General features: G+C 37.6%; 1 protein-coding gene and 1 long non-coding RNA gene across 2 annotated transcripts in view; one reads left to right on the top strand and one right to left on the bottom strand.

Annotated features, from left to right (window-relative positions):
* Positions 1-10,635: 10,635 nt before the first annotated feature.
* LOC107661311 (uncharacterized) overlaps positions 10,636-20,532 on the top strand; it is a 21,255-nt gene continuing 11,358 nt past the window's right edge. The window contains exon 1 of the long non-coding RNA XR_001631090.1: positions 10,636-10,703. This is a non-coding gene — a long non-coding RNA (uncharacterized LOC107661311). The remainder of the gene's footprint in view (positions 10,704-20,532) is intronic.
* epsti1 (epithelial stromal interaction 1) overlaps positions 13,366-20,532 on the bottom strand; it is a 32,647-nt gene continuing 25,480 nt past the window's right edge. The window contains exons 10-11 of the mRNA XM_016450823.1: positions 19,019-19,209; positions 13,366-13,583 (exon numbers count right to left, since the gene is read on the bottom strand). Coding sequence (XP_016306309.1) covers positions 13,453-13,583; positions 19,019-19,209 — 322 coding nt within the window. The 3' untranslated portion in view covers positions 13,366-13,452. The remainder of the gene's footprint in view (positions 13,584-19,018; positions 19,210-20,532) is intronic.

Genomic DNA, 20,532 nt, shown 5'->3' with positions numbered 1-20,532 from the left:
AAAGTCTACTCTGGCCTTGTTTGCACCTTGTGGTGAACCCTCTGTATTTGCTCTGGTGAAGTCTTCTCTTGATTGTAGACTTTGACAGTGACACGTCTGCCTCCTGGAGAGTGTTCTTCTCTTGGCTGGATGTTGTGAAAGGGTTTTTCTTTACCATGGAGAGGATTCTCCAATCATCCACCACTGTTGTCCTCCGTGGATGTCCAGGCCTTTTTATGTTGCAGCTTTTGAGTCAATTGTCCAATTACTTATGGTCCCTTGAAAAATGGGGAGGTACATATTAAAGAGCTGTAATTCCTGAACCTTTCCTCCATATCTGATGAGAATACCCTCAAATTAAGAGAAGACTTGATAGAAAATCGTATAAAGTGTATAAATCAAGTCACTGGTTCACGTGGGTTTTCACTATGATGCTTGTGTGATGGTTGACCTAATATTGAGCCAGGTCTTATTCACCTCAATGGAAAGCATACAGTGCTATAGTCCCTATGTACAGTAGTCAACATTTGAAGTGGATCAAAAAAGTTAATCAAAGTTGTCCTAAGACAAGAACGCATTTTGGTTTTAGGACAACTTTGATGAAAGGTTTTGATCCACTTCAAATGTTGACTACTGTAGTGCACTATGTGCCATTCACCATTGTATATCACATAAAAATATAAGTAGACAAGTGGCAAACTTTGTTTACAGCTTTAGTTGAAGACGGTGGTATTTATAATTTATATGGAGCGGATGGTATAATTATTTGATTAGATAAATTTCTCCAGTGCACTGTGAGTAATTTTTTTTCTGGGTTTGTATTTCTTGAAGAGAGTGACTGTAGATTTTAAATGTGTAAATATCCTAAGGGCGGATTTTGTAAAGTTTAGAATGACATTAGTATTGGAATTACATGACCTAAAGCTGATAAATGTAGTCTAAAAGCAATAAAAGCTTTAATTTTGACATCCACCTTTTACACAGACGAGCAGCTTGTTGTGTTTTACCAAAAAAAGAAGATAATACAGGGTCAGAACGAGATGAGGTTGAGTTTGATGACAAAATGTGCTTGAGAGAACTATTCCAGACGACTTTAGAGAGGTAACCACAGAAGCTATCTCACTGGAATCAACATCACTTGATCTTGGTTTGTTATGTCCTGGTTTGGTTTGCTTTGTCCTCATATCACATTAAAAACATCTGAAAGGAGCCACTCAAAGACCCCAGGACCATGATGAAGCTCTATTCTTAACCAATTTTCCAGCGGGCACACTAGAAACAAGGCATTGAAGTTTCGAGAAGTCTTCTAACTATGCAAGAGTAAACAGGAGTATATGCATTTAAACAGGAGTTGGATTATATCACACCGGTGGTCCTGTCTCCTAGTCCTTTATGATTCAGCAAATCACAGTGTGGAGGGCACAAGGCTAAACACTGGTCAGGTTTTGGTGCCTGCTGTAGAGTCCATGAGAGTCTCTCATATTAGTTCATTTGGCGGCTCCTCTGATGGTTTGGGTATGGTTAACGAAACTCTCTAATTGTTTTCAACGATGTCTTCTTGTCCAGACATCACTAATTTCATATGGCACCATGCATCAGACAGTATGGAGGCGGTTCGATTTATTTGAAACGACATAAACCTCCCTGCTAGAAAGACCATCATAGATGACGTGAATTGTCATGCGGATCCAGGCTGGTTTGGTGGTACTGGTCTATTGATGGACCAGCATGGTCTTTCTGGTAAATGGTTGACCGTAATAATCTTGCAGAGCTAAAATGCAGCCTTTATACCTAAGTTTAAAAATAGTGACTGTTTTCAAACAGGTCTGCCATTGATTGGGCAAACAGATTGTCCCAAATTCTTCTCATTGGTTCAGTGAATGTTCTTATTTCTAGGTGTTGATCATACAGATGTTTTGATAGTGCTGCGTCTTCATCCTGCCTATAATTTGGTGTGGGTATGAATTGCTTACGTATAGTTATCCATCCATATTAATCTGGGATAGGATAAATATTCTCTTTACGGTGAAGTGGTGCTGTACTGACCTGGATACTGTGAAGCTGAAAGATGTGTCATTATTACAGTTGTACTGTAGTTGACCACTTGTCTGCTAAGCAGAAGCTGTAGATGCTTGACGATCATTATATATTAATATTAAAAGTCACATAATTATATCGGAAATCAGCAGACAGAGGGAAAACAAAGAAAAGATTATGTTTCCCTCCATCAGTCCAAAGCGTGAGTGTGTAGCAAGGATTCAGGGGATTAAATGACTCCTATTATGAAATGACTGAGCTGTTATGAGATTGTTGTGTGGTATGACAGACTATCTTTGCCTCGTATGTCAGGGGAAAAGGAGAAATCTGTCAAAAATCTGCATTTGCTAAGTTACTATCAACGCAGTCTTTGCTAGTCTATTGTTTTCAAGCTAAAACTTCATGAATCACAAATTTATCCATTCTACTTCATCGTGAAGTTATTCCATCTGATAAATCTGAACTAACCTTATTGATCTTGACAAATAGTTATGATGGTCCTCCTGTGATATAATTGATTGTTTTATTGCTTTCTAGTCACATCACATTATATGTTAGTTACCATCACACCACACTGATTCGAATAAAGAAAACAATAGTAGACAAAGTTGATCAAATATGAATAATACTTGAAAACTGTTCCACTGCTATCAATAAATAAACTGTATACATTAAATATATTTCAGTCTTTATTGAGCCTTTATTATCTATCTACACCACATAGACATTTTTACTTAACCCCCACAAAAATATTTAAATTGTTTTTATTTTAAGAATTGAAAATATTATTGAAAATGTATGTTCTATTTATTTGTTGCATTTAACGAGTTGCATTAAATTATTATTTTTTTTTTTTAGAATTTAATGGATATGACCGGAAAAAAAAAAGAAAGAAAAAGAAAGAAAAAATTGCATCAGTCATTAAACCATATACAGAAACCACTGGCATGCTGTAAAGGTAACCTGATACATGTAATCAGGTCTTGCTTGGTACTGCCTAAAAACTGTTTATTTTAATGCTGTTTCCACATTTAAATACACAAAAGTTCACCCTGACAACAGCTGATAGTTGATTTTCATTTTCGACCAACCTAACAAACAAAACCATGATTAATATCTAAACATCAGAATATGCTGCATTGGAAACTATATCTGTTTATATACCACCAAAGTCTCCACCCAATTAATGTCTTTCTTGCCGGTGTAGTGCACTTTCAAGCAGATCAGAGCTGCATGGTCTCTGCATGAAAATTAAACATTTGACTTGCCAGTTTGACCCCTAGTGAGTGCTTGTGTGGGTGTGCCGAATGACACATCAAATAGTTCGATTTGTTTAGATTTGACTAATTTTGGGCACCCATCTCCCTGAAACTAGTTTCAATCCTTCTAGAAAAAAAGTACCTTTTCATTTCACATTTATTCAACCTTTTGTCTTATTACTTTATGTACTTTAAGAAAAGGTTTGCAGACAATATAGTTCATTTTTGCTGCACTGCTGAAAGATATATATGGCCATTATTGTGCTATACTTTAGGGTTGTATTAAATTAATGGTGGCTGTTCAGTGGAAAAATATTGTTTTCTTTGTACAGTAGAGTTGGACCATTTCAGTCTTTAGAGACTTTCTCTGGTAGAATACCACAATTGCTTGAAATTGGGGTTTACGCAATCGCTAGCAACACTGGACTGGGTGTTGTGAAAGAGGCCTGACTGTCTGCTGGTCAAAGGCCTCCCCTTGGCTCCTGAACTGATTACACTATGAATAAACTGGCATACTGTTGAGATTTTAGATGCATCATTGAGGATTTTACTGAGACAGAAGACCACAGCATGGTCAGGACTTTGTCCTGTGTAACTTCTAAATTAAGTCACTGAGTTTATTTGGTGGAATGTTTTCGGAAAAAACGTAGAGACCTCTGCTTTTGGGTTCAAGCTAGTATGTGTATTATTTTCATCTCGGCTACAACAGTTGTAGCAACCTACGTTTTGGAACAATATTTATTTATGATAATCTACATCCATATTATAACATGTCACAACAGAGAACAATACGTTGCAGAATGAAAATGTTACACTACTGTTCAAATGTTTGGGGTCAGTAAGATTTGTTTTAAAGAAATCAAAACGTTTATAGGTCAAAAATAACAGTAAATACATTTATAACTGAAGATTTCTATTCCAAATAAATGCTGTTCTTTTCAACTTCATATTCATCAGAAGAATAGAATAATCCTGAAAAAATGTATCACAGTATCTACAAAAATATTATGCAGCACAACTGTTCAACATTGCTTATAATAAGAAATGTTTTTCGAGCAGCAAATCTGCATATTATAATGATTTCTAAAGGATCATGTGACACTGAATACTAATGATGCTGAAAATTCTGCTTTGCATCACAGTAATAAATTACATTTTTAAATATACTAAAATATTACTGTTTTGTATGGTATTTTTGAGGAAATAAATGCAGCCTTGGTAAACAAGAGACTTATTTAAAAAAACATTACAGACCTCAAACTTTTGAATGGTATGTGCCTGTAGCACAAATGGTTCTGAAAAACCTTAGCAAGCAAGTACATAAAAGAAGAAAATGGTCCAGTTTGGGCACAAAAGTAGTACTTTGACCAAATTAGTATAACAAGGTGTATCACAAAGTGGTATGCATTTGTTAAAGCTGTATTGCTGTAATGAGTGGAGAAATGTCTTCAGCAAATGAATAATCATGTTTCATTCCTTTTGAATGAATTTTCCCTGACGTTCTTCCATGACCTGGATGTTATTTTCCCAAACAAAACAAATAATCTCTGACACATCATCCACCAAAATCACAGACGGCCACTGAAAGCACTACTCTTCTGTTGTTGCTTCATCTCCAGCCTTGTTGTGGCCTTTAATTAAGCGGCAAACAGTTTGTTCTGCCCCCAACAGAGTCGCCGCAGAACAATGTGTTGGTGGTTTTCAGCATGGGGTGCTTCTCCATGGGTGGGAGGAGTGAATGTCGCCTCAAATCAACTGGCAGAGGAGGTCAGACAAGTTCGAGTGACATGCAGGCCTGGGGCAGAGGAAGTTCATCGGGGCATGGTGTAGCTCAGATCTTGTGTTACCCGTGAGAAGCCAGAGAGAGAGTCAGAGGAGGATGTTTTTTTCCAGAGTGGGATGTCAGAATGCCAATCTGTGGGTATTAGCAGAGAGTTTGTAAGCAGGCAGAGCCATTGCTTTTGCTATAGTCTTGGGTTTTGTGCCAGTGCCAGACCAGAGAAAGCAAATATTTTGCTAGTCTTGCAGCTGTGCAGGTTCCATGTAGAGTGACTTCAGACTGGAAAAGGGCCAAGCCTCAGCGGGGAAACGGTCAAGATAAAAAACACACTAGCAAAACATAATATTGGCCATAATTAGAGTGTTAAATCACATGGGCTGTGAGGACTTTGAGTGGCGTCAGCACCCTGGTCTGTACCCCTCTCATAAGGTCCCATCAGGACAGAAGGACATCATCGTAGTGTAGTAAAGACTCAGTCTTTCCTCAAGCTGTTTCATGACAGCTAAGCCAACATGGTGACAGATTTCTAGCCAGTACACTGTATTTTGGCTTCGCACCCTCATGACGGCTTAAACATGTGGGATATAATCTGTCATATCATCACCGTTGATGCTGTTTCCCATAGTTTTCATCGTCAAATACAAATGGCAGTTTTATTGCTCAGAGATTGCTCTTTCATAGCTCAGGAGACTTTGTGCAGTTCTAAGTCGTGTCTTAAGACATTCTGTCTGATGTTTTTCTAAATTACCTTAGCATGAGTAAAAATAAACACAGTTGAAATAGCTGTTGACAAAGTGCAGTAAAAGAGCTAGACATTTGGTTTTATGGGAGGGTTGGGCAATTGTCAGGCTGGGAGACCAGTTACCCTTTCGGCTAAACCAGCAAAGACCAGAAAACTGTCATAGGCTGGTTTATACATTTTCCAGCAGAAAGTATATTCAGATGAATTGCTTTTGGAGAAAAAAAAATCTAAACCAAAAACACTTTTATATGTGTGATTTTAGCAAATAACTAGACAAGTCTGTATAAAATATCAACCCTGTTACCATGATTTAATTTAGTAAACCACTGATAACTGAAAAGTTGACATTTGTAGAAATGTCAACATTAAAATATGTAGTTCAGTCATGAAACTCTAGATGGCGCAGGCTGACGGGTTGTTAACATAACTGATGATATTCAGCAAGTTAAATGACTTGGCACCAGCTGATTGGTTCATGGTGCATATGCAGCCAATGAGCTTACTGCCTTGCATTTATATGGCTGGCTAGCATTCACTAGAGATTCCTGCAGGGCACTTTCAGAGTTTCTCTGAAACACTCCACCTTCCCCAGCTCCACCTGTATAGATCTGCTACGGGTTATTTTATATGCTATTTGTGCAGCAGCAGTATGTCTTAAATACTCATGGCACCGTATCGCCATATGCATTGGCAGTAGCAAGTTCCTGTACTTGCTTGCAGCAGCAATAATCTTCAACTACAGCAATAACCAACAGCAGCAGCGGAGCAGATCTATTCTGCCAAGACTAAACACGTTAACATTGTCATATCCATCACCATGCTAAAATCTTCCGAGAGTTGTCATGATTGAATTATATTTCCTTAAAGTATCATGATCTTGAGCAAAAGGAATATTGTCATGTTAAACCATGAAACTGTTAACCATGTTAACTTTTACATTTGTGACTCTGTTTTATTTAGGGATTCACTTCAGATGAATTACTTATGGGGAAATAAGATCTTAGCTGATATACATATACATCTTTCTTGCATTTTCACTAAAACAACCTTGGGGTTAAGAAACAAACAGGTCTAAACCATAAACACATGTACGGTATACAGCTTGTGTCCTTCTAACAAGCAAGTAGACAAGACATTTCCACAGGCCGTTTAGCAGAACAGCAGGTTGCAAACGACAATCCTGTTACTATTATTTTATTTAGAATCACTTATAATCAGAAAGTGTATATTTGTAGAAATGTCAACATTAAATTCTATTTCCTTAAAGTATCGTGATCTTGAGCAAAAAGCATATTACTGTATGTCATGTCAAACCATAAAACTGTTAACCCTGTTAACTTTTAACTTTGTTTGTGTCCCTTTTTTGTTTAGGGAGTATTACCACTTCAGATGAACGACTTTTGGGGAAATAAGGTCTTAGCTGACATACATCTTTTTTGCTTTTTCACTAAAAAGACCTTAGGGTAAAAAAAAAAAAACAGGTCTAAACCAAACACACATTTACAGTATACAACTTGTGTCCTTCTAACAAAGTAGACACGACATTTCCACAGGCCATTTAACAGAACAGCAGGTTACAAATGTCAATCCTGTTACCATGATTTTATTTAGAAACACTTATAATCAGAAAGTGGATATTTATAGAAATATCAGCATTACATGAATAATTTTTCCTTATAGTTTCATGACCCTGCAAGTGAAACCATGAAACTGTCAACCCTGTTGCCTTTTAGGCTGTTTTTAGAGAGTATTGCTGCCTCAGATTAATGACTTTCAGGAGGAAAAAGAGCTAAACCACAAACAGTTGCTTATACAATTTATATCCTTTCAACAAATAACTATTAGTCGAGACAATCTTTCACACATTATTTATCTCAACAGCAAGCGGTCTGTAAAAAATGTTAACCCTGTTACCATGATTTAATTTAGCAAACCACTGATAACTGAAAAGTAGATATTTGCAGAAATGTCAGCATTAAATGAATTCCTCATATAGTATCATGACCTTGAGCACAATGCATATTATATAAATTTAGACAATAAAACTGTCAACCCTGTTACCTTACTTGAGGCTGGTTTAACCTGTTTGTTTAGGGAGTATTCCTGCTTCAGACAAACAACTTTTTTGGGAAAAAGGAGCTAAACCACAAACAGTTCCATATATTATTTTTATCACTATAATAAATCATTTCAGTATAATAGCAGGCTGCCTATTCGTTGTCAACTACACAGTGCTTTGTATTACAAACCTATCTTCCATCACTCACATAAAATGAATCACTCTTTGGCTTGATTTCCCAATGCTTAATCATACCATATATAGCAGTTAGAGCAAATATTTCAAAGGCGCCCAATTCTCGGTGGAGCTGTAACGTACGTAAATATTGTTGTGCTGGAGCTAGTTTATTTATTTGTTTGTGTCTGCGCGTGTGAGAGCGAACGAGGATTGTCGGCGCTGTAAGCCAGCAGCCAAGGCGTGCCTCAATAGCCTGTCTCGTGGAGCCCACTTTCCCCAGGAAGCACTGTGACTCAGTTGTGGTTGACTGTGGAGATCTCTACATGTTACAGCCCTGCGAGTGGCATGTTTTCCTAGTTCACTTTGAGGTCCTCTTCTGTCCTGAAGTATCCTCCGTCCAACAGACAAGATGGCTAATATTTCAGTTAGCACACAAGCAAACGTTACACCCTGCAAGTACGGTCTAGCTGGAAAACTGATGCAGTCCCTAGAGATAAAAGTCTATCTTTTGTAGAGGTGAAAGCTTGTGCGATCTCACCTGTTTTATTTTTCTATACAGCAGAGCTGCATTTCATGGCTCATTCTCTCAGACAAGACCTTGGAATAATACGAGCGTGAAAGGGCAACTCACGTGAGTCTTGAACTGAAACCTCACAATGCTTGGAAAACAGTCAAAAGGGGTAATTTCATAGAGAATCAATATATTTGTCTTTTCTACACCAATGGATAATGGACCCCAGATCTGCTGGGGGTATGCTGTGGTTTATTGCTGTCTGTAGATTTTATTATTTTTCCCCCAGAATTCTTGGGTGATATGGGTAATGTTGTGACCTAATTCAGATGGGGAACCACCCACAGGAAATCCCCCTGAATGCTGCTGAGGTAATCAGGATCTAGTAGACCTACAGACAGTTCTGATTTGTGGGCCATCAGAGTTGTGAGATATGACGTTGCAGCGTGATCCCTCTTAGATTCAATGACCCAGAACAGCACCTCTCGGAAATGTTTCTTGGTATCGTGTGTCAGAAAAAACACAGTTTCCTTTAAAGTTTAGGTTACCTTGGGAACCACTCTTTCCACAACTAGCTCTCCACCCCGCACACAGGAAAACACACTTGCAAAAAAAATACGCTCATCAAAAGACAGGGAAGCTGTCACAGGAAACGGCGTGTTTAATGCAGCGAACACATTTACATGAGAAACTTTTCCTGTGCAGGAACACGATTGATCGCGGTTCAACAAAAACACAAGGTAGCTACATTATTACGATTCACACAGAATCAACCGCATTATAGGCGGAGCGTGTGTATGGCTGGCCACGGGGGACTTGGGGCAAAAATGGCACTAAATTGGACAAAAATGCCCCTGCACAAACAAATTAAATCTATTACGTCTGTTACTAACAAAGTGAATATGAATAGTTTCGATTGCGGCATTAAATTAAGATCTGCTCATGTTGCACCGTATTTCATTTTAGGCGTTTTTACAGTGTTGCGCATTTTAACCAATCACACACAATTCTGTTGAGGCCCTCATGCAAAATGACAAGTACCTTTAAAACACACACTGGCTAAACAGCTGCACTGTCACTCAGCAAAATGTGGCTGCTATGCTTTGCATCAAAGGCCGGTTGCATCAGTTGTGCACAGATTTAGATTATACTCTAGTTCAAGAGTGTTCAGTTAAAGCTTCAAGGGGTCTAAACATTACCTTCCCAGCAAAGGTTCAGACACCCTGTTGAAAAAAAACAGCATATGCTGGTTAGGTATGTTTTGAAGCATGGCAGCTGGTTTAAGATAGTCCTTAGTTGGTCATGAGTTGGTTTAAGCTGGTCCTGAGCTGGTTTAAGCTTGTCATGTGCTGGTCCTAAGCATCTAGCTCCTGCTCAGGACCAGCTCATAACCGGCTTATAACCAGCTCAAGACCAGCTTAAACCAGCTCAGGGCCAGCTTAAACCAACTCATGACCAACTAAGGAAAAGTTGTCAGAAAAGTAAGAAATGATCAATTGTAAAAATTCTCTCCAAAACTGCTGCTTTGTCAAGAATTAATTGTTTAAAAACCACAATTTGTTACCATGACAACTTTCTGAAATGCTATGAAAATGTCCTTTGCATGGGCTATATTAGAATAAAAAAACAACATAGCCTATAACCAGTGGTGTAGTGGAGGGTATACGCAGGTATACGGCGTATACCCACTTCTTTATCAGTCGGCTTTGCGTATACCCACTTCTAAATCCCCTCTGATGTGCATCATTCATTAGTGTCCTGCATTAGCCAAAATCATGACAGTCCACCATGACTAGCTAATCAAATCACATGTAAATAAATGCCAATATTCCCTAAATGCACCCAGTAAAGACAATGATGCGGTCAGGATGCACCGGCTTCCCTTTAAATTTGACTGATGATTGCGCGTCCGCCTCTCATCTCGACAAATCACGTGAATGCAAGTGGAGGGCGTGATTGGCGTGATTGCATGTCGGGGGAGGCGCAAAGAGTGATAAAATAATATTTAATTATTGACTAATCACTACAATCACTACATTATAATGAAAACAATACCTTAAAAAGGAAAAGAAGCATGTTTTTGTGATCAAATTTTTTAAACCGGTAAACTCCTGTAAACTTTTCAGTCCAAAGATCCAGTAAACGAATGCCTTCAAACAGTAGGCGGAGCGTGTGTAAGGCCACGGGGGACTTGGGGCAAAAATGCCACTAAATTGGACAAAAATGCCCCTGCACAAACAAATTAAATCTGCTCATGTTGCACCGTATTTCATTTTAGGCATTTTTACAGTGTTGCACATTTTAACCAATCACGCACATATCTGTTGAGCTTAGGAATGCAATGGCCAATCAGAAACGTTCAGATGAGACATCGTTTGACTGAATTCCGGACTCTTGCGAATTCTCTCATCATAAACATCAAAGCGCAGATGTACGTACAATGTAAGTAAGAGATTAATTTAACAGTGTATACAGCGTCAGTGATTATAATGATAGTTTTATTTTTTTGAGAGTGCTTAAACTCGCGATAGATCAATGTTAGTGATAATGTCACTTTCTATATATAATTTATTCGCGGTTTGAATAACAGTGGAAAGGAAACGTTATATAATTATCCATTTCTAACGTTTTATTAAATTGTAATCACGTTAAATACAAATTCAGTCCCATTAGACATTTTTTAGCCTACATGACACCCATGTCTGGTTCTTGACTAAAAAGACGGGTTTATGATGTTTAATATATTTGGCTGCTTTTAGCCTTACCCTGGAGTTGGTTCACCCTCCGCCTATGAACCGCATTATTTTGTTAAGCAGGGTAAAAACCTTTGAAGAGCAAGAAAACTGTGCCGCGGGATGTACAAGTTGATGTTTTGGCCACACTTGAACCTGAACTCCTTGAGTCAAAAACACCAGCTCTTTCTCCATCATCGCCAAAATTGGTGCCATTTGTGTCTCTCTTATACATATTTGTAAAATGGCTTTATCAATTAAGATGCTGAATTTTACTTTGTGTTAGTTTAGGCAATTTTCTAAACACATCAACACAAATCCAGGAACGTTTTTTATTGTTTTATTTTTCTGCATGTGGACACCTTCAAATCTTTTTTTCAGGACAACGCACCCATTAAATGTCTCTTCCATTGCTTCAGGATTAAATCTGCTGAATAGAGTGCAACTGTGCCTGCCTACTTTTTCTGCCGCATTTGTTCCAGAAGTATTTTTCCCACTCATTTTCCCATACAAATTAAAAAAAAAAGTCTTTAATAAGAAAATTTAAGCCATGAGCCAAATCATCCAGCTAAGAGGTGGATCACATTACAAAAAAAAGGTAAGACTGTGTACTTAAAGAGAGACCTACTGTGAGGTACAAGGTTGTTAATCAGTGGCACTGGCATGAGCTTTTGTTGATGCTATCAGTTTTATTATTTCAATTTATATTTTAAATCATTGTGTTTAATGCATAATTCCTGTTGAAAAACGTCTCAATCAGAGAATCGTGGCAAGCGAATCAGGAATAAAAGAACTCTTCAGCACTCCCATGAAGCACTGCCAATGATATATTCGTAACCTATTCACATATTTGTGTATATTTATACATATCTTCAATAAACATAAAATATTTTTTCTATATATTAAAAACATCTTTAATAGTTTTTTATTTCTCCATTTTATTTTATATCACTCACAATGCTTCATGAGATTGTAGCTCTCTCCCATGTTAAAGCTGTTAACGGTTTATAAGTTATCGTTAAATTATAAAAAACAATTCCCCAATGGAGAAAATGGATGGGATTTTTACTTTACAAACCCGTCTGTTGCACTCTATTTCACATACATAGAGGCAGCCTTTTTAAATTCATGCAGTTTTAGCAGAAACCTATACAGCATTCAGGAAGCTAATGATGTGTATGATGGTTTGGTTTTTCACTGTCCATCCCTATGGTGGATGAGTTCAGTCCTTTACCTCATTATAAATTAGCCTTTGAATTTAGTGAACGCACATCATTTAGCCTGTGAATTGTACTCATGGGATACATAAATGTTCCCACAGCAGACTCAAATCTTGATTTATTGTTTTGATTTCTTTTCTCTGTGACTAAGTGTCAATCCATTTAGTGTCAGAGCAAAAATAACTGCACAAACTAAAAAAGAAGGTTTTGTTTCAGTTCAAAGGACACCAGATTGTTTGGTTTAAGCTCGTCACCTTAAAGGGATAGTTCACCCAAAAATGAAAATTTGATGTTTATCTGCTTACCTTCCTTCCTTCCTGACCACTGCCCTTCCCTGCACGAACCCCGCAGCACGACGAGGACACCAGATCCCCTGTTTATTTTGGACACTTGCTTCCCTTTTTTCTGGACACTTTGTTTATTTTCTGTTAATAAACTGTGTCTGTCGTTTGCTCCTCCCGTGACAACACCCCCATTAACGTAAACTACGCCAGAGCGCGTACACACCTCACGCACCGGAAGCCGTGCGTGTGCTCAAAGCAGTTGGACATAGTGGTGTATTAGAGGTAAAAAATTATATAAATACTGTTTGGTTTCTCACACAAACCGATCGTTTCGTGTGTTAGGACATCAATTTATCGTCACGAGCCGCAGGGTTTAATTTGGATTTGTCTGTGCATGTTTATTTTTACACTCATAGACTTTGTTACCATTGCCATGCATTATATGACTGATAGACTGCAACGGTTGGACTTAAAAATCATCAAATGTGTTCTACTGAAGAAACAAAGTCACCTACATCTTGGATGCCCTGGGGGTAAGCAGATAAACATCAAATTTTCATTTTTGGGTGAACTATACCTTTAAGTAAAGGGGTAGTTCACCCAAAAATGATTATTAACTCACAAAACAATATTAGGATCAATCTATCACTGAGGATCAAAACGAGAAAGTATTTACACATCAAGCAGCTCATATGCTTGCTGGTAATTGCCATTGCACTGTTTGATGATCTCTTCAAGCATATCCCGCTCATAGTATGGAAACCTATTCTGGAGTTTCATCAGGGTCCACATATGGCCACAATCTATAAGGAAAAAAGCAAACAAACAAACAAATTGTTACTGTACAGTAGTTTAACTAATATCTCCATAGCTGAATCACTCTACGTTAGCATTTACATGCACAAAATGCGAGCGCGAGGCTGCCAAAAAATTATAAGCAACCATGGTCACTTGTTCCTAGACTTCAGATCCTGAAGTTCTCACACACATCCTTCTAATAATGTGCAGCTATGCAGCGCTGCAGCGCAAGACTGACCTCCCTGCTGGTTCATCTGGTTCATGGAGCAGGACAGACAGGGTGGGAGAACACGGCTCCACCGCAGTGCTTCTGCCAGCCTGTTCCGCAAACAACGGCATCTTGATCCCACACTAAACCACACACTAATGGACCAAACTAGCACTATGGCAGACAGATGTCCCATACACACAGATCCCAGGAATGCAGGATAGATGGGAAGGCCGTCATTGGACATAAAATCCAACAGAAAATAAATTCAATTAGGCAAGTGGTGAAAGGATAGCAGAATACTCATGGCAATAATTCAAACAGACAGAATAAGTGTTCAATCAAGGTATACACTTTATTGGTAAACTATATGTATTTCTGGGGACTGAAACCAACAACGTTGCTAGCGCTGTGCTTTAGAAGTTGAGCTTCAGGAACATAATTGAAGGCGAAGTGGGTATTTTTTTATCATAGTTTAATGTGTAGCACCAACTGTAAGTAATCCGTTCATAGGTTGATTTATGGGTGGAGTTATTCGGAAAATGGAAGTCATTATTTTTGTGGTTACATTCAGTGATGTTAGTGGAGCAGAAATTACTCACTTCATCTTTAAGAATATACAGCTTGAATCTGGTATAGCAAGACATTTTAGACACTACAGGCAGTGGTCAATTTTGAGATTTCGCTTTCATATCTTGACTTCCATCAAACTAATGGAAAGATCCAAATCCAATCCAAAATACAAATTTGATAATTTATTATTAGACTTGATCTATTTGCATTAATAGATTTCAATTACAATACATATCTTTAAAGGCCATTTTCTCAAAATATTTTTTTATTTTCTAGCCATAAATCTCCACTTCAGTAGCACTTACATGGCTCTTTCCATGTTTTATTCCCATCTATGTTCTAAAGATTTTTATAAAGGGGTTTGTTCAGATTTCATTTGCATGATATATATTTGACATTTTAAGGGATAGTTCACCCAAAAATAAAAATTACCCCATGATTTGCTCTCCCTCAAGCCATCCTAGGTGTATATGACTTTCTTCTTTCAGACGAATACAATTGGAGTGATGTTAAACAATCTCCTGGCTCTTCCATGCTTTATAATGCCAGTAAATGGGGTTTAAGATTTTTAAGTCCAATAAAAGTGCATAAATCCATCATAAAAAGTGCTCCACACGGCTCTGTGGGGTTAATAAAGGCCTTCTGAAGTGAATCTATGCATTTTTGTAAGAAAAATATCCATATTTACAACTTTATAAACCGTTATCTCTAACTTCCACTAACTGTCGTATGCATGTTCACGAGAGAGGGGCACTCCAGCGGATGACGTAGGATATATGTGTAGCATAAGCTCTGGTGAGAATACAGAATATACCATTGTTTGGTACAACTGCATGCCGTATTTTTATATGAAAATAAACAAGCTGAAAACACTCTAAATGAAAAAATTTTAGTGCTTTTCTATAGTATTAACCCTCAAATGTCAAGTATACATCGGATTGGTTTCTTCTTTAAATTATAAAAAAGTAAAAATATGAGTGGTATTGTAATGTTCTATAATAATCTAAAACTAAAATTAAAATAATGGGAAAAACCCTTAAGATAACATGTAAAAAGAGAAAAAAACGCATCTTAAGCACACAGAATAACATAAGTGGACTTTGATCGATTAATTGCTGATTTGAACGATTACGTAATTGTGGCATCCATAATTGTAATCGCGATTAGAATTGTGCAGCCCTACCTCCGACATTTACAAATCTTCATTTTGTACTTCTAATTTGTGACCGGTGTTTAATTCGCTTTCTCCTCTGTGCTTCTGTGTCCTACGTCATCCGCTGGAACGCCTCTTCCTCGTTTACGCACGTGTGACAGTTAGCGGAAGCTAGAGATTACAGTTTATAAAGTTGAAAATATTGATATTTTTCTTACAACCCCCATTCACTGCCATTTTAAAGCTTGGAAGAGGCAGCACATTTTTTTATATATAACTTGTTGATTGTTTTTGTCTGAAAGAAGAAAGTCATATACGATGGCATGAGGGTGAGTAAATCATGGGGTAATTTTCATTTTTGAGTGAACTACACTTTAATGGCTAAAAACTTTGTGAAAACGTATTTTTCTGACTGATGACAGTATTTTCTGATTTATGGAGTAATAAAAAGAGGTATCCAAATACTCTCTGTAAACAGCTTTGGCTTTTAAGGGTTAAAATGGTACTAATGGTACTCTCCATAATGGCGCCTAGGATGATGTGGAAAAGAAGAAATCGTTGAATAAAATTGTTATAAAAAAGTATTCTTGTAGCTTCGTAAAATTATGGTTGAACCACTGATTTTAACAATGTCTTTACTACGTTTCTGTGCCTTGACCGTGGTAGGACCCTTGCTGTCTATGCAGGGTCAGAAAGCTCTCGGATTTCATCAAAAATATCTTAATTTGTGTTCCGAAGATGAACGAAGTCTTACGAGTTTGGAATGACATGAGGGTGAGTAATTAATAATTTTTGGGTGAACTATCCCTTTAATATATCAACAAAATGAAACACTGATTTTGAACCTGGCTTTATCCAATCATCGGATTTCTGTTATGAAAATATATGCAATAATTGCACTCAAAATTAGATAATGCCTCATTGCATTATCTAAATGTATCTAAAATTATCTAAACATTTCAAAGAAAACAATTGGCTTAATTTACTGTGATTGACCAAATGGAGAAACTATGATGATATCTTTTAGTTAATGTTTACTCTATTCCACTGTAATTTCTTGCCTTAAACATAGAAAGCTTCTAATATCTCATCCTTCAGCCTGTTAATCATGGTGTTCATGTACTGAAGCATCATAAGCCAGGGCAGGTCCTATATCTACTGTGAGTAAGCCGAACCGCAGCCAGACGAGAGGTCATTCTTAGACTCTCTTGGTCCAGAGACAAACACATCTAATGTTTCTGGTAATCAGAGACAGAGGTGTGAGTTTGAGAATCGGAGGACCTGGCTGACCCCAAGCCTCAGCTGAGGATACATACACCCTTTGGTCCTTGCAGTGATTCAGACGTAAGTGATGCTGAACACACAAACATAATGTGTCATTAGGCATCTGAGAAGATATGCAGACTGTTTCAATGTGAATGGCACATTAGTCCCACACCATCACACAGCAGCTCCACACACACAGATGGAAAAGCTGGCCGTAACAGCCACACCTCTTGGCATAAAAAAAGGTGAAGATCTCCACATGGAGCTAGATTCAGGCTGAATCGGACCATAAGTCATTTGCAAATCCCACTAAGGAGGCTAAAGCAATAAGCGTGAATCATACAATTCCATGCCTTTTGGTCAGAATAGAATAAGCCATAGTTCTCCATTCCAGGATATGAAGTAAATTCAGTATGAGATTGTTTTTTTTTTTTTTTTTTTTTTTTTTTATTTTTAAAATGATCAATCCATCACATCAAAAGAGAAATGTAAACTCTGCCATTATTTACTCACTGTTATGTTGTTCCAAACTTTTTTCAGTGGAACACAGATGAAGACATTTTAAATCTTCACGCCGTTTTTTTTTTTTAATTTAACACTCCAAAAAGGACACTATAAAAGCACTAAAAACTCTCAACTTAAATCATATGGTCATATGAGAACCAATTACATCTTTATGATGGTATTGAAGTCCAAAATCTGCCACTGTTAGGAAAAAAATTTGCAAAAAAGGGATACAACAGCTTGTCGCTGGGGCAGTACCATTGAAGGGGTAACTTTGCACATTATATACCTCTAAAATGAGCATGTTATACCTTTAAGACATGAACCTTTTAATGGTAAATAGGGTAAAAAGGCTTTTAAAGGCCCAACACAAAATGTTTAGCATGAAAATTTGGACAGGTACATAAAAAATGGAGACGGGCTGAATGAAAATGCAGATTCATTCTCAGTAGATACCGCTTTTAGAAAAGCCTATTAGTTGACCAGTTTTGTTTATTGCACAGAATATTTTTCAACTGAATCTTGGTGTGAATAGGTCTTACTGCCCCAGTGAGCAGACTTAACTAAAACGACTTAAAAAAGTGTTACTTGACATTAAATAACATTAACTGCAATAAAATATAAAAACTTAAAACTGTTTTCTGTTTTTATTTTAGCTAGTTGCCAACATTTTTCATTGTTTTTTAGTTTACGTTGTACTAAAACAAAGTTAAATTTACTAAAACAACTAAAAATAATAATAAATAACAATTGGACATATTAAAAAACTTAAAAAAAAAAAACTACACAATTTCCAAAACTTTAAAATTAAAATGAAAAAAGAAAATATAAAAATAAAATAATTAAAAATGTCAATAAAAACTACCTCTACCTCTAAAGGTACAGAGTATACTTAATTAGACAGCTAGAAAATATTTTGCATGTTTGCTTTGATTTGAGAGTGAATAATGACTTGTGTCTGTTCCTCACACAAAGATTTGGCTTCGGAAGCCTTAAAATATAGTACACACATCATATGGATTGCTTTTATGATGCTTTTTGCACTGACATACAGACATGCTATATGTCTTTTTATGGAAAAGAGCTGCATGAAGATTCTCCCTGTGTGTTCTGCAGAAATAATAACCGCATACGGGTTTACAGCGACATGAGGGTAAGTAAATACTGACTGATTTTCATTTTTGGATTAACTATTTCTTTAACCCACACTACAGCAGGGCAAGTCTGAAGACAGAATGGCACATTTCCAAGTAATGACAATGCAGCCAGACTGGATCTGGAAGAGCTAACCGATGTTTTTGTTTCAGCAGTCGCTTCAGACATACTGTTAATGAATCTGTTGTCAGACAGGCATGCCAATAATTCAAGCTTCTCCCAGGCCAAATGAGTTTACTTTACAGCAGGCAATTTGGACCTCAAAACAATCTAGAGTAAAAACACATCAACCACGCAGCTCGCTGCTAATGAGTTTGTCTCTTACTGACTCATTGACATTAACCTCTCATAACACTGACAGTTTGAATATACAGGGGCATCTAAGAGCATCACGTGTCTGGCGTGCCGGGAAATTTTTATTTACACAATGTGTTATGCTGTCCGGCACCGGGGGTGTGAGATCTGTTTAATATCACACACAAGCAGAGGCTTTGAGAGGTTTCCAGAGGTGCTGTGAAACGAAACAGACGTAAACACACACAGTGCCATGCAGATGCATATAAATCTTGTTTAAGACTCACCATCCTCCTCTTCACAGTCTGTGTGGAGCTGTGATGGGTTGGGCACTGTGGATAAGGCTGTATCCTGCGGTTTGTCATCATCGTCGTCATCATCCAGCCAGACATTAGTGCTTTCAGGGGTTTGGGTCATGGGTTCAGGCACCCTACCTGAACTACCCGCTTCCAGACGGTCTAGGTAGGCCATGTTCACCCTGAAGAGAGCAATATGTCATCAGAACGTTTCACAACTTGTTCTGAGCAATGAAATACTCCTACTTGAGTAGTACAGTGGGATTCAGATGTCTGAGACCATGTTGAAATCCAAATCTTTCTAATTTAAAGGGGTCCTATTATGCTTTTTCACTTTTTAAATTTTAGTCAGTGTGTAGTGTGTATGCTTGGGCATAAAAAAGATCTAGAAAGTTACAAATCTCAAAGTCCACTCCAAAGGGAGATATTTCATTTTTAAAAAATCCCTTTTCAAGAACTACAACGAACGGCTCGTTTGGACTACAGCGTTTGTTTTCCGGGCTTTGTGATATCACAAAGCGGCCCATTAGAATATCATTAAAAAGAATTCCTGCCTACAGAAATTCGAATGGTTGGGGGTGGGGAAGGGCGAGGTTGTGGTTAGAACGCTTGGTTGAGTGAGTGCATCAGACGAGACGACGACGAAGAAGTGCTGCTGCAGAGTTAGTGCATCAGAGAAAACGAAGAAGAAGAGCTGCTGTGCTGTAGCTTAGCCGTTTGTGCCAGGCTGGGGAGAAAGGTATTTTAATAATGTAAATTATGTGAAAAATAATGCGTTTTTCGAATCACCAAGCATGAGAGCATGTTCTAGTACACCCCCAAAACATAATCAAGACTTTGTAAAAGAGCATAATAGGACCCCTTTAAAACTACATCACATTGTAGGATTTCAATACATTTAAAATAAAGAACTGTTTTGCACTGTTTCTAGGGTTCTAACCTTGTGAAAAAGAAATATGCTTAAATGTATTGAATGTGCACTTGAAGTATGCTTAAAATCTTAAAGTGAAGAGTTCATTTGCAAAAACCGATAAACGCCACTTTAAAAAAAAAAAAAGAGCTGATTGCCTCACATATAGCGCGATCTGAACCCTAAAACACGTTTTGTCAAAAAAGTCGGTTTTGTCCACTTTCAAGGCATCGCGAGTTCACGTTTTACTGCAGAAGCTGACAAGCGCCCCTTGTTGTTTTTGAACAGAAGCCGAAAAGTCAATTTTAGCGAATCAGCGTGCTGTATTCAGGTCAGGTGACAAGGCTACTTTCACTTTGAAAATACGTGCTAGCTAAGAGGAGTTTCGTCAAAGCTGACTAAAAGTGATCGAGGATGGATCATTTCGACGAATTTGAGGAATCTGCGATATCTTCTTCAGGGCGAAAAAGGAAAATAAAAGCTGAAAGGTTTTCACGGAACTTTGCAAAAGCAGCGCGTTACAATGGTGAGGGAAAAGCTCCGTGTATTGCGTGTAATCACATCCATACAGTTTATGATCACAACAACAACAACA

The sequence above is a fragment of the Sinocyclocheilus anshuiensis genome, unplaced genomic scaffold (assembly GCF_001515605.1).
Source record: "Sinocyclocheilus anshuiensis isolate Anshui unplaced genomic scaffold, SAMN03320099.WGS_v1.1 scaffold507, whole genome shotgun sequence".
In the NCBI taxonomy this organism is placed as follows: Eukaryota; Metazoa; Chordata; class Actinopteri; order Cypriniformes; family Cyprinidae; genus Sinocyclocheilus; species Sinocyclocheilus anshuiensis.
This window is presented reverse-complemented; position numbering and strand designations above follow the sequence as displayed.